This window comes from Lipotes vexillifer, unplaced genomic scaffold (assembly GCF_000442215.2).
Source record: "Lipotes vexillifer unplaced genomic scaffold, Lipotes_vexillifer_v1.1 scaffold1035, whole genome shotgun sequence".
NCBI lineage: Eukaryota > Metazoa > Chordata > Mammalia > Artiodactyla > Lipotidae > Lipotes > Lipotes vexillifer.
The window spans coordinates 32,932-47,718 of NW_006772073.1; the positions used below are offsets into that span (position 1 = coordinate 32,932).

A 14,787-nucleotide genomic window follows, 5' to 3' on the forward strand; every position below is an offset into this window, starting at 1 on the left:
CGTGAAACATGAAAGTTTGAGATGTTTGCATATTCTCTATAATAAACTATACTTTAGTTTTCTTTAAGTTTCACAAAAATGTATATACAGTTGACCCTTGATCAACGCAGGGGCTGGGGTGCCAACTCCCCCTCACAGTCGAAGATCCGCATATAACTTTATAGTCTATGTTCTCTGTGGTTCCAGCATCCGTGGATTCAACCAACAGTGGATTGTGCAGTACTGTAGTATTTATTTTTTTAAAATTTGCGTGTAAGTGGACCCGCACAATTTGTTTTTCATTCTATGTTGATTTCACTACATTAGCATATTAAACAACACACCTACCCACGCCAGTACTGTACATTAAGGACCAAAACAGGATAAAAAGGGGGTGGCACCCCACTCCCTCGAAAAAGCCCTGCCCCTTGCTTGGTAGACTAATGCATGTGCCTCCCCATCATGAGCCTCACTCCTCCTCCCTTTAAAATAAAATCCCTCTCGCCAGGTGGGCGAGAAGTTCATCTGTGATGGACCCACGCAATTAAAAACTATGTTGTTCAAGGGTCAACTGTAGGACGCTGTGCATTGTCATGGTAAGATCTGGGTAAACTTAGATTAGAAAACTTCTTCCACCTCTAGGTCATGTGATCTGCCACAAGGTACCAGGCTCAATTTTCTCATGTATAACAGAGGAAATGTGCCTTCCTTTCAGAGTTGTGTAGAGAAAGTGATAATATATATGAAGTGCTTTGTATACTATCAAGGATTTAAGTACGTGCTCAAAAAATAACTCCCACTCATACTATGTAGAGAAAAGCTTTATAATCTTAAGAGCTTATCAACCAGAGAGCAGATACCCTCCAGTGTTAAATGTACTATCTTTAAGTGGAGTCAAAGTAAATCAAGGCCTGAGTAATCCAATGCCCAAATGTAACAGATTCTAGTTGTAACAATCTTTCTACCTAAAGTGAATTCTATAGGTTAGATTAGATGTACCATAACTTTCCTGTCACATTAAGATAAGCACCTGCAGAAACAAACAGCAGTTCACAGTTCACTGTTTATCTGCAAAACTCTAGCACCTATGCTATAAATATTTAATAGCTTATTTTTAAAAATCTAAAGCTCTTTTTTTGAAGTCAGCTGTATTTTCCACATTATTTAGCACTGAAGCATGGTTTGGGATTATGGAATTTCATAGTGTGCTGCACAATGACTTTGGTCTACCTTGTCTCCACGTAAATACTCCTCTCTATTATCCTCTACATCCTCTAAGGCAGTGGCAACAAACTGGTGGCCTATGGGCAACTGACATTGTGGGGTCCAAAGACAACACAGTGTTTGCTTTGGCTCACTCAGAGTTATTCTTTTCTTTATTAGTTGTCAACATTTTAATAGCAGGAGATAAAATGCAAGCATCAGAATTCTGGCTTCTCTTAGAAAATTGGAAGAGTTAGAAACTGTCTATAAATTCTCACATGGCAAACAGTATCCCAGAGCTAAGTAGTGATGGCCCTCTTTGGGTGGAAATTGAGCTCTCCAGTTGACCACTCTCTACTGCTCCCTATTGCTTTAGACCCTGGCTGCTGCACTCAATTACAGAAGTGATGTAACGGACTTCAACCGGCCCTGCAGGGGGTTGTGTTGTCCAGTCCTGCTCCAGGATTTTGACTGTGGGCTGCATGCTGACATCAGGAGTTGACAGCAGAAGAAAGGATAGGAGGAAAATGATGCAAAGGGACCTTAACTAACTCATTGTTAACCAGAGAGTACTACACAAAACAGAACTCCAACTGAGAGACTCTGCATGTGAAGTGTGAGCCACAGTGCACGGCACATGGTAAGTGCTCAGTAAGTGTTAGCTGGCATTATAATTAGCATTATGTTTTCAATGTACTCTATTGGATACTCTAAAGATAACCTCAGAGAATAAACAGGTGACTTGACAAGAAATCTTTGAAAAATAAGAATGAGAGATTTGTATCACAGGATACTTGAGATATATAATAAAGTATAATTAAATATTCCAGTACTGTACACCTGTAACTTATATAATATTGCACATCAACTATACTTCAAAAAAAAATTTAAATTAAAAACAAACAAACAAACAGTGCCAGTAGAAGAACAGATCAGAAAAGAAAGCCCAAAGACAGACTCAAGTGTGATATGTAAGAGTTTAATACACGATCAAATTGACACTTCACAGCAGAAGAAAGGATAGATTAATCATTAACTGGCCCTGGGACAACTGATTAAATCCCAGATAAACTAAAATTTTTTTTTTCCCCCTTTTAAAAAGGGGGAATCTCTAAAGGACTATACGAAAAAATGCTACAATAATTATTTGATCTTGAGGTGGGGAAAACTTTTCTAAGTATAAAAGCCAAGTAAGAAACCATGAAAGAATAGTTGAACAGAACGGACAAGAGAAAATAAAAAATATAACTGCTGCACATTATAAAAATGTAAAAGAAATTAGCTGTGGACAGTACTATAGAATAAGATTCACCACTCACTGAGCACATGCTTAGAGCACTGTAGACTCTCTTCATCCTCACGGTAACTGGCTTTTGTTTTTTAAATTTATTTAATTAATTAATTTATTTCTGGGGCTGCATTGGGTCTTCGTTGCTGCACACAGGCTTTCTGTAGTTGCAGTGAGTGGGGGCTACTCTTTGTTGCGGTGTGCGGGTTTCTCACTGCGGTGGCTTCTCCTGCTGCGGAGCATGGGCTCTAGGCGCACGGGCTTCAGTAGTTGCAGCATGCGGGCTCAGTAGTTGTGGCTCGCGGGCTCTAGAGCACAGGCTCAGTAGTTGTGGTGCATGGGCTTAGTTGCTCCGTGGCCTGTGGGATCTTCCCAGACCAGGGCTCAAACCTGTGTCCCCTGCATTGGCAGGCGGGTTCTTAACCACTGCGCCACGAGGGAAACCCTCTAATCTTGATTTTAACATATGTTTCTAGTTATTTCATTCACTCTCTCACTCAGTAATTTAGTAATTTATTAATTAAACATATATACAAAAGAATACCTACTACGGGCCAAGGGCTCTGTTGGGTGCTGGGGATGGAGGTTTTTTTCCCCAGTACGCGGGCCTCTCACTGCTGTGGCCTCTCTCGTTGCGGAGCACAGGCTCCGGACGCGCAGGCTCAGTGGCCATGGCTCATGGGCCCAGCCGCTCCACGGCATGTGGAATCTTCCCGGACTGGGGCACGAACCCGTGTCCCCTGCATCGGCAGACGGACTCTCAACCACTGCGCCATCAGGGAAGCCCCAGGCGGATTCTTAACCACTGCGCCACCAGGCAAGTCCCACTACAGATACTCTTATTAGCCCCATTTTACATATGAGGTTTAGTTTATCAGACATTAATTGAAGTGAAATACTGCAAACTTTTTCTCAAAGCTAATGATAAGTATTTTAGTGAAAGTGGTAGGTAGTTAGACATGAACGGCTCCTCGCCCTGTCCCGGAGGGGGTCATCTTTCCCTCCCCGACCTGGACACGGGTGATCAGAACATGCCCAGAGATCTTCCCTTTTTGCGGTCAAGGACTTCTAGGATTCCAGCCTTATGGAGACCAAACAAGATGAACCCTCCAGCACAGGTTGACGCAGGCCCACCAAGACCTAAAAGGTGCCTCAGAGTAAAACCCGGGGTTCATTATGCCGTATTTATAATAAATTAGCATTGCGGTTTTTGCCCATGTCCCCCGGGGTTTCGCTTGGGTGCTTGTGGGTAAGCACCTGAGCACAAAGAGAAAAGTCATATAACCTAAAGCTGTCAATCACCTCGGCAGTCAAATGGCGCAAGACACAAGGAGGGACTTTCCACCACTCTGAAAAACCAGCCCTACGCCCGTTGCGGGCTGCTTCTGGTTTCCGGACGGCCTGCTCCCCTTCTCTCTCGGGAGTATATTCTCGCTTTGCTTAATAAAACTTCTGCTGCTTAAAACTGCTCTATGTCTCTTGACTGAGTTCTCTCCTTTGGGGGGTCCAGGACAGAGGAATTGCCATTTGGCCGGTAACAAAAGCGTTATGTCAGCATGGTGAGATCATTGTGATGTTTTGTTCTTGTCTTGGTTTTCCAAACTCTTCAGTATCTTACATTACATTTATTTTTAGAGAAAATAGATTCATTTGTAGAACTACCTTTTGAATTTTCTTTGTCATAGCTCTGTTATCTTAGAGTAAAACATAGGGAGTTCTTTATAAAAAAATGCAGTGGAGGGAGAGCGATAACAACACTTACTAGGTGTCTACCAAGAGTTAGACACTGTAAGAGCTGATTTATCTGCATTATATTTCATCCTAACCTAAAGCCTGTGAGGACAGGTATATTTTTCTCCACTTACTGAAGAAGAAAACTGAGACTCAGAGCTTGCCAAACAGTTACACTGCTGGGGATTGAAACACGTCTTCAACATCTGGGCTCTCTTTATTGGGCCTCCCCCCAATTATCCACTGTACCTTCTCCAACAAGGCTATAAAAGTGTGGGCTCAACCCTATGTGTATGGGAAAAGGAACTTCATTTTTAGAAAGCAATGATAAATAAAATACAGGAGACAAAAGGTGTGAGTCGACTCCATCATCTTGGTGCCAGCTATGGCTTCATCTCTAGCAGAGCACTAAGCTTACAACTGCCGAATGTGTGTGATAGCACTAAAAATGTCCCTTCTTGCACTAGTAGATCATACTCTTATATCCTGTTTTCTCAAAGTTTAGAAAAGTCTCTGGAGCTCATTTATTCAGTACCACCATGACCCCTATCATCTTAAACACTTCAAACAGATGGGTGCCTATCCAGCTCTGAAACATTTCACAGGAACAAGGGTTAAAAAATTCCACTGGTAACTGGTACTTATGCTTAACCTGTCATGGCAGGAAGTATTCTAATGTCTTCTATATGTTGACCTCATTTCAAATAAAATTCCTATGAAAATAAGAGACATGAAGCTCCAGTGGTAACCAGTTCCCATATCGCAACGCTTCACATTCCCAAAGAGAACTACCAGGTACGAGTTCAGAATCACTCTCCCTAAACCTTTGTTCCCAAATTTGATTTACTACTATTTTGATGCTTCCCTTGAATCTTCAGACATCATGCCTACCTAATGAGGATGCAAAAGGGACAAAACCTGTAAAAGAAAGATCAACTTGTAATTTGTATATACATCTCAGGACTGCTGGGACTAAACTGCTGACTAATGTTTAGCTTGGAATGAGCTGAAAACTTTGGATGTTTGCACCTGGTTACTGACCATCTTGACATGATGTGATTTGTTTTCTTCCTGTAGTATAACTGCACATAACCTTTTTGAGATTCTTAGTTTTATATCACCGTCTCAGTCTTTTTTAGTCCAAATATTCATTGATTAACTAATCATTCATTCAGAAAACATTTAAAGACCACCTACTGTATACCAGGCACTGTGATAGTTTCTGGAGAGACAAAAATAAGTCTTGCCTTTAAGGACGTAAAAGTCTAAAGGATGAGATGAAGAAGTGAACAGACAACTCCCATATAGTGTTCTTAGTGTTTTCACAGAGGTATGAACTGGTGTTGTGCAAAGTCAGAGGAGGGTCTGGGGTAATGAGGAAAGTTTCTTAGAGGTGATGCTCAGGAAGAATCATTAAGGATCAGTAAGAGTCAGTCAAGCATTGGAAGGAAGTAATTCCCTGCACATTTTGGAAACTGCGAGAGCAAAAGGTGCCTGTGGGAACTGAAAACAGAGAGCTGAGGTTAGCCCATATCTCCGAGAATAAGCTATTTAGTGACAGATACAAAATGTAATGATGATTATCTTTAGTGCATCCATCAACTTTTTTGATGAAGATGACTTGGTCCCAAACCAAATTTTAAAGGACATAATTTTTCAGAATGTTGTGGTTATTACTAATTATTTTAATAATAACCTTCCAAATGCTTTACATCCATAGAGTATGATGAGCTACAGGAATGTATTTTGCTAATGAAATGTCATACCTACTTTATCATATTAACCATAAAACTCCAATAAAGCAAACTCCAGGCAAGCTCAACACCATCACCATAGGACTCCTACCCTTTGACTACCTGTGAGTGAATGGAAAGTGCAATGCTACCCTGCAATCACTTAAAGGTAAATGGTGAGAAAGTCAATTTTTATCTTTGGTCTATTAGATGAGGGCATCAGCACATTAGAATTGATTTTCAGCGACTGGAGAAAAGTGGTTAAAAAAAAAAAAACCAACCCAGATGAACAGAGTACTTCACAGCGAGAGTCCTACATGCTCAGATACAGAAAGACCCACTCCGCTAAGAACTGTTACCCCATAAGTATCAATCCCTCCATTTGACCTTAGAAATAGCACTTCCTTTGATAATATTTTCCAGGCCAGTATCATAGTCTTCAGCAGTTAGACAAAAAAACAAAAACAAAAAAAACCCCATGGCATACAGAGCATGCTAGTTTTTTTTTTTTGTTTGTTTGTTTGTTTGTTTGTTTTTTGCGATACGCGGGCCTCTCACTGTTGTGGCCTCTCCCGTTACGGAGCACAGGCTCCGGACGCGCAGGCCCAGCGGCCATGGCTCACGGGCCCAGCCGCTCCGTGGCATGCGGGATCCTCCCGGACCGGGGCACGAACCCGCGTCCCCTGTATCGGCAGGCGGACTCTCAACCACTGCGCCACCAGGGAAGCCCGCATGCTAGTTTTGAACAATAGTAGACAGTTGCAAAACGGAGCAAGTGTCACAACAGCTTTTCACTAAAGCTTTCAAAAAGCATTAAAAGAATTAAAGAACTATGGCTAGAGTAGACAGATTCTCAGAGAAAATCAAAGATGAAAGGATGTGAATTAAGGGGTAAAAGATAAATGTCTTTCCTAAAAGATGGACCCTAATGATATTTTATCAATGTACTACAATTAATTAATAATAAGCCTTGGTAAGAACATATATTACGTTTAAAAACAAGAATATGATTGAAACAGTTATACTTGATCAAGGTACAATGTATATAACACCATGAGAAAAACAAAACATCTTTCACTTAAGCTCAATAACTTTATCTTGGAAGAAGAAACAATGAACCTATCTTTGAAAGTGAGTGCTAAATGTATTTTTAAAACATTTTACCTTGGGGCCGGGTGGGAGATGAATTGGGAGATTGAGATTGGCATATATACACTAATATGTATAAAACAGATAACTAATAAGAACCTGCTGTATAGCACAGGGAACTCCGCTGTACAGTAGAAATTAACACAATATTGTAAAACAACTATAACCCAATTTTAAAAAAAAGAAACATAGAAAGGATATGACAATTAAAAACAAACAAAAAAATAAAAAAACAAAAAAACCCATTTTACCTGATTTAAATAATTTAGGCACTTTTCAAGACACCAAAGGCAACAAATGCAAGATTTCAGCACACATCGAGCACAAGCATTTTCCTGGAAAGAATGAAAAATGGAAATAATTAAAGACCAAAGAATCAAACCACATCATACAGAATATTCTAAATTTTAGAAAAATAAAAATTAAGAAAAATCACAACCTATGCTTCAAAGCCTCCACACTCACCCTTTTTTTCCTCAAAATGTAATGGATGAATTATTTTTAATCAGTTCAATTCAATATTTACTTAGTACCTATTGCATACAAGATATAAGGTATATAAGATCAACAAGGAACTTATAATCTAGTAGGAGAAAAAAAAAAGCGCTAAACATAACAACAATTAGAATCAGAATAAGATATAGATACTATTGCTATAAGAGTGGAGAAGAGAGAGAGAAGACATCACTTGGGAGGTGAGAGGACTCAGGGGAGGCTTCTAGGAAGAGGGGGCATTTGAGCTAAGCTATGTAGAAAGGCATGGTATTTCTGCAGTCAAGGACAGAAAGGAGGTTCCAAGGAAGAAAGCGTGTTGAGTCCACACAGAGGAAGAGAAGCACAGGACATTTGGGGAAACTACAGAGTGCAAGAGTGGGAGACAAAAGGGAAGAATTAGATTCTACTAGGCAAGGACTTTGAAAAAAACATTTGCACTTGGACTTAATATCGCTGGGAACTTTGCTACATGCAGAATTGAAGTTCTGGAATTTGCCCACAGAAAGTCCAGAAAAGGGTTTTTCCTTACCTTTCCTTTGAGCTGACTGTGAATGTACATAAGGATCATTCGCGGAATTTTGACTAATGTGATAATGAAAGATCCTTTCGCCACAGTACCAAGGTGATAACGAATAAGGCGATTCACTGATGCCAAAATAGGTGTAAATGGCAAATTCCTTTTATCCCTATATAAAAGACCAAGATGGAAACACAGAAATGGTTTAGAGTCCAAAAGAGTGAAAAATTAGTTCATTTTTCTTATTCTAGCTCTATGACAAAATGGCAAAGTAATATAAATGCTACAGATGTACCATGTAAAATTAATGTTTCATTTCTTTATGGTAGTTTCATGGGGTTCTTATGCTGTAATACTTTAAGTTAAATAAAACTGTGCTTCGAAAGCTCTTATTAGTAAATAGTTATGGGGTTAATTGTAGAATCAGATAATGGAACTTAAAAAGATGTTAGACCTGGCACCTCATTATAATAGAAAACTATAAGGCCTATTGTAGTGTATATTCAGCTATGAAGTTAGGAAAGGAAGTCACAATACTTGTTCTGATCCATACAAATTAAAAAGACTTGTTATCCTTTGATGGACGTTTATATAAAGCAAAAGTTCATAATACACTACTACAAGATTTGTTCTTCTGCTAAATGTAATTTAAGTGTAGCATGACCTGCGGTTCTAATTAATTTTTTGAGAAAGCTACAGAAGAGTATAAAGAAGAAAATAATAACCTCCCATTTTCCTACCTCACAGAATGATCAACTACACATTTTGTTATATTCACTTCCAATTACTTTTTAAAGAAATGGAACTCTTACTGGTCTCAGTTCCATTTCCTTTAGACAAAATCACTTAGATGATCTTAAGTTTTCTTTCTTTCTTTCTTTTTTTAATTGAAGTATAATTGACCTACAACACTATGTTAGTTCTGGGTGTACAACATAGTGATTCAATATTTCTATACATTACAAAATGATCACCACAATAAGTCTAGTTATCATCGGTCACTATACAAAGTTATTATCTTTCTCTTCCTGATTTATTTCACTTAGCATAATACCCTCTAGGTCCATCCATGTAGTTACAAGTTAAGTTATTATCCTTCTCTGTCTGACTTATTTCACTTAGCATAATACCCTCTAGGTCTATCCATGTAGTTACAAGTTAAGTTTTCTGACAAGTATAAATTCTTACCTAGTAAAATAGTATGTTACCACAGCTCCTGCCACAGTCATCTGTTGACAGGCTAGAATAAATTCACTGATCCAAATCAGGCCCACCACATGGTACCACCACATGTATTGCAGAGGCCCAGAAACTCTGAACTCCACAAAGCCTTGGTCATTCTGAACAGCGCTGCCTAGGAAAATATCAAAGAAGCAAAGAAGGAGCACATAAAGCATAAACCAGTAAGTATGGCTATTAAATCTAAGAGATTAATCTAATTTCCAACAATATGTCCCTATGCCCAAACCACTGACATCATGATCACAGTGCTATTACATTAAGGGACAAAAGTAATTATCACTTAAGAACTTGTAAAGACAAACACTGTACAATTAAGCATTTGTTTTCCTCAAAGGCATCACATATAGCTTTTAAAAGTTGTTCTATTTGAATATAGTTTTTTTAAAAAATATTTATTTATTTATCTATTTGGCTGCACTGGGTCTTAACTGCGGCACATAGGATCTTCGTTGCCACGTGCGGGATCTTTAGTTGAGGTATATTGGATCTAGTTCTCTGACCAGAGATTGAACCCGGGTCCCCTGCATTGGGAGCTCAGACACTTAGCCACTGGACCACCAGGGAAGTCCCTGAATATAGCTCCTACCACATTATCAGTTACTTAGTGTAGGCATGAATTTTCAAACACTTCAATTTTTTTTCAGAGGTATTACTTGTCCAATAATTATAGACCTAAATTATTAGCAAAGTACAGAAATTAATATTATTTTCAATTGGTGATGGTGTGCTGAATGGCCAAAGAAGTTACATATAAGCTTACTATCCTTATACCACTCCTCATAATTAATTCCATTTAGACATACATAACCTTTGATATTAAGTATGGCTACAAGCAAGTCGGAGAGTCTAACTGTGAACTGTATCACTACTAGCTCTTCATAGGTTCAGGTCATTTCCAAACTAGAAATTCCCAAGGAAGCAAGTTGATCTTTGGCTATAACTGGAGTTTGAGGCAATTCCAGAGCAGCACTGCATTCATTAGTTCATCTTAGAGTGAATCCAAATGTCTGAGTCAGTACAGGAAGTTACTTCAAATCCATAACCATCTTGAAACTGGATATGATTTCAGGCCCTACCTGGTTTAGACTCACTTTGCTGGGATGTTCTAAAAATCATGAACGGGGAATATGTTATTGAAGAGCCATAACCATTGCTAATTCTGATGGTTGTTAGACCTTAGTCCATAAATGTCTTAAGAATTATATCTCTCTGATGTTTTAAAATATTTTAATGCAAATCAGTTTCATTACTAAAAGAAAGAAGTAACATGTTTTCTTACCGGTAGTGCCAAGAAAGAGAAGTGTCATGATCCAATACACCCAAAACAGGACAAGAGCAAAGAAAGTCCAAAAGGGTTGGAAGACTAGCAGTGGCAAGTGAATGAAAACCTTGCCAGCCACGTGGAACAAGGCGATGGTGAGAGCAACCCGTTTGCGCATGACTAACATTATGAGGAACAAGATAACCTGTAGGAGAGAACAGATGGAAAGATTCCAGCTACTGTTTTAAGCAGTAAAAACAGAAACTGCACAATGGTGGAAAATTTTTAACATAATCCTTCATTCCAAAATGGGGATGTATCATTCTCTGAATCCCAATAACACTTTAACAGTCTGTATCTCTTTTGCAGCCCTTATTTTTCATTATATATTGAAAATGTCTTTTAAAGCTAAACATAAAAGAGTTTCTCAATTTATTAATATATCCTAGATGTATTAATTCTTCTACTTTCCCTTTTTCCACTCGTTATGAATCAAAATGTGTTGTTTGTCATCAGGATGAGACTCTTAATTTATTTAAATAGATACATGCTTCCCACTCTGAAAATAGGGGGAAAAGACGATATGCTATGACCGTGTTGGACCAAAAGCACCTTACAAGCAGGGTCCATGTCAAATGTATCCTTTGTCACTCCCCACTCTGCCCTGGCACCTGGCACAGAGAACTGTACTTAAAAGATGATTAATAAATATTTGTACAATGATAGCAAACAAAAATCTTTTGGCACCAATGGTTTTACGACGGCTTTATTTTTAGTTTCTAATGCTCAATGAAAAGCTTGGGATTGCTCCAGGAAGTGGACTGAGATTTGTTTCCCCCTTTTTTCAGAGAGGAGAAGGAGATGAACCAAAGATATGAATACAGATTATTGAACCACGTGTTAATGAATAATTTTACTGCAATTATTATAATAATTATACTAGTTAGTGAAGCTCACCTCTCTTTTTAAAATAATGTTGTTAAAAGTTTAAAAGGGAAAAATGGGGAAATAATTAGTGAATAAGTAGATGGAATGACACTAGGTAGCCTATTTCTTAATAGACTTTTCTATAATTACACTATCTCATGACAATAAGATGTATGTTCTTACTAGAAAATGATAATTAATATTCTAGGTGAAAATTCCCTCTCAAAAAGCAGGCAGTACACAACAAAATGTCACATAAAATAGCACTCGTCATTTAGGGGAGCCTTCTGAAGCCTTCTGAGTACGTCATACACTGTGGGGCAGAGATTTTATCCAATAGGGATCATGGTTAGGCATGCAATGGCTAAGCGTGAGTTTCTGCTTCATTAATGATCTACAAATAAAAACATAAACCTGAAAGATACACCAAGGCCTGTACTCACTGTGAACACTGTAGCTGAAATGGCATAGATGAGGAGGGCCCGAAGATTGTCTTCAGCTACCTGAAGCTGTTCAGGGATAACTGTTTCTTTGGGAGACTTTCTTTGCTTTGCATATAGCCACCATAGTACACCTGTGCCACCTGCAGACAAAAAAAAACAGTTGTTTTTGCAATAATTGGCACAAGAAAATGTGTAACATAAATCCTCAATTTTCTGGCCCCTTCCTATACACCAACGTGGACTAACACAGCAACAATCCATTTGGCTGGGAGGTGCGTGGCTGTAACTTTTTGCCAGCATAAGGGGAACTCCAATGACTCCACTTACATCTTCTACATTCGGCACTTACAAATCTCTCACTGTATCAAATAAACTTCCTTTAACTGTATTTATTATCCACTCTGAAGCTGAGAGAGAGCCAGCAAGGACAGACACCCCTGAGAGGAACTGGTCACAAAGAGAGCCTCAGCGCCTGCTTAAACTAGGGAGCCTGTGGGAAGCAAGTAAAGGTTACAGAAATCAGCAATGAAGCTGAGGAAGGCAAAGATCTTCTCTGTTGTACAGTAACCCCAATGCCTAGTGAGGATACACTCGTGCAGTTGATGAAATATTTGTACAATGAATAAATGAAGATCAAATGAGTAGGTCCCACCAAAGGTAGGAACAAAGATAGGAAATCTTTTAGCTAGTGGGAAGCAGCCACATAGCACAGGGAGATCAGCTCGGTGCTTTGTGACCGCCTGGAGGGGTGGGATAGGGAGGGTGGGAGGGAGGGAGACGCAAGAGGGAAGAGATAAGGGAACATATGTATATGTATAACTGATTCACTTTGTTATAAAGCAGAAACTAACACACCATTGTAAAGCAATTATACTCCAATAAAGATGTAAAAAAAAAAAGAAAGATAGGAAATCTTTGATAGCTGGAGAGCGGTGGGCACTAGGGATGGGAATTTTTATCTCCATGACTGGTTCAGAGATTCTGAGATCTAGACTGAAGAGGGAGGCAGACCTGCCTCCATATAAGAGAGCTGCTTTGGACACCTTCATTCAACCCATTCGACAAACACTTTGAGTGCCTACAGCACCTACTGTTCTAGGGGCTGGGGACAGAGCGGTGAAAAACAAACATCAACTCTCATGCAGCGTATATAGTAATGGGGAAACAAAAAAAACAAGGAAACAAGTGAAAATAGAGTATATTAAATCTAAGAAAAAAGCTGCCAGTAAGGGATAGAAAGTGCTAGCGCTGGGAAAGCATTACAATTTTATATAAGCAAGGCCTCACTGGGGTGAGACGATATTTGAGCAAAAGAATCAAAGACAGGGAGAAAGCAATCTTTGAACCTATCTAAGAGTGTTCCAGGCAAGAGGAAATAGCAAGTTCTAAGATGCTGATATGGGCCATGCCTGGCAGGCAAGAAAAGAGGAGGCCACTATAGCTACAGCAATGAGCAATGGGGAAAGCAGTAAGAGATGTGTACAGAGAGGGAGCTGGGCACCAGATCATACTGCAAGGCCTTGTAGGCCACGGTAAGGAAATGGAAGATTCAGAATAGAGATGTGTATGTATAGGTGGATGAGATGAATGCCTGGGAGAGAAGCAACTGGGCTGAGATCTATGCAAATCAACCTGACCTCCATGTGCTCTCAAGTCAAGAGTGAATGGTGTCAAAGGGAAATTCCAACTACCTGTTGGCAAATATTAAGCATGAATTTTTCTTCTATGGAAGATGATTAAACAAACCAAAAAAACCATGAGTCTATGAAAAATATTTCAGAGAAAGGGAAAGGCTACTTCCATTTTGGAATCTTGAAGGTACAAGAAAATTGTTTGGAAAACTGTTTAATATCCTCAAAAAATGGAATAAAATACGTTCTCTACGAACAGAAATAAAAAGTTGAGAGAAAGCCTGAAGTTCAAGGAAAATAGAATGAGATAATAATGATGACATCAAGGGCATTGTTCATAACATCAACAGTAGATATCATTAATTAAACATTTAAACTTGTGCCAGGAATTAGCACAAATAGTTGCAACCACATTTAAACACAATGCTATTAAGTGGGTATTATCAGCTCCACTTTGCAAATGATGAAATTGAAATTTAGGAAATTTCAGCAGCATGCCAAATGTCACATACTTGGTAAGTGGGAGAGCTGGGATTCAAATCTACTTTTATTATAAAAGCTATCCATCTGTTATGAACTGAATGCTGTGTCTCCCCAAAACCCATCTACTGAAATCCTAATCCCCAATATGGTGTATTTGGAGGTGGGGCCTTTAGAAGATGATGAGGCCATAAATGTGGAGCCCTCATGAATGGGATTAGTGCCCTTATAAAAGAGACCCCAGAAGGCTCCTTCCCTCTTCTGCTATGTGAGGACACAGCAATCAGCTGGCCGGAAACAGGAAGTTGGCCCTCACCAGATGCCGAATCTGCTGGTGCCTGATCTTAGACTCCCCAGCCTCCAGAACTGTGAGAAATAAATGTTTTTGTTTATAAGGCATCCAGTCTGTGGTACTTTGTTACAGCAACCCAAACTGACTAAGACATCATCTAAACACAGAATTAGATTTGAAGGCTACAAACTGAAATGAAAAGGAAGATAGCTGAGAGAAGGAAGACCTACAAATAAGATGAAATTGGAATAACAAAATTAAGTAGTCAAGTACAGACTGACACCAAGGAAAACAAAATCAGTGATATGGTAGATAAACTTGAAGAGTTCTTCCTGAATGTAAAGAAAATGACAAAAGGATTAAAATGATAATTTAGAAGATGACAGCAGGAGAGTTAAGAAGGATCTTAAAGAGAA

General features: G+C 39.0%; 1 protein-coding gene across 1 annotated transcript in view; it reads right to left on the reverse strand.

Annotated features, from left to right (window-relative positions):
* Positions 1-14,787, reverse strand: part of SLC44A1 (solute carrier family 44 member 1) — a 132,275-nt gene that overhangs the window by 24,419 nt on the left and 93,069 nt on the right. Inside the window, exons 10-14 of the mRNA XM_007447291.1 lie at positions 11,969-12,108; positions 10,617-10,803; positions 9,284-9,449; positions 8,108-8,264; positions 7,335-7,418 (exon numbers count right to left, since the gene is read on the reverse strand). Coding sequence (XP_007447353.1) covers positions 7,335-7,418; positions 8,108-8,264; positions 9,284-9,449; positions 10,617-10,803; positions 11,969-12,108 — 734 coding nt within the window. The remainder of the gene's footprint in view (positions 1-7,334; positions 7,419-8,107; positions 8,265-9,283; positions 9,450-10,616; positions 10,804-11,968; positions 12,109-14,787) is intronic.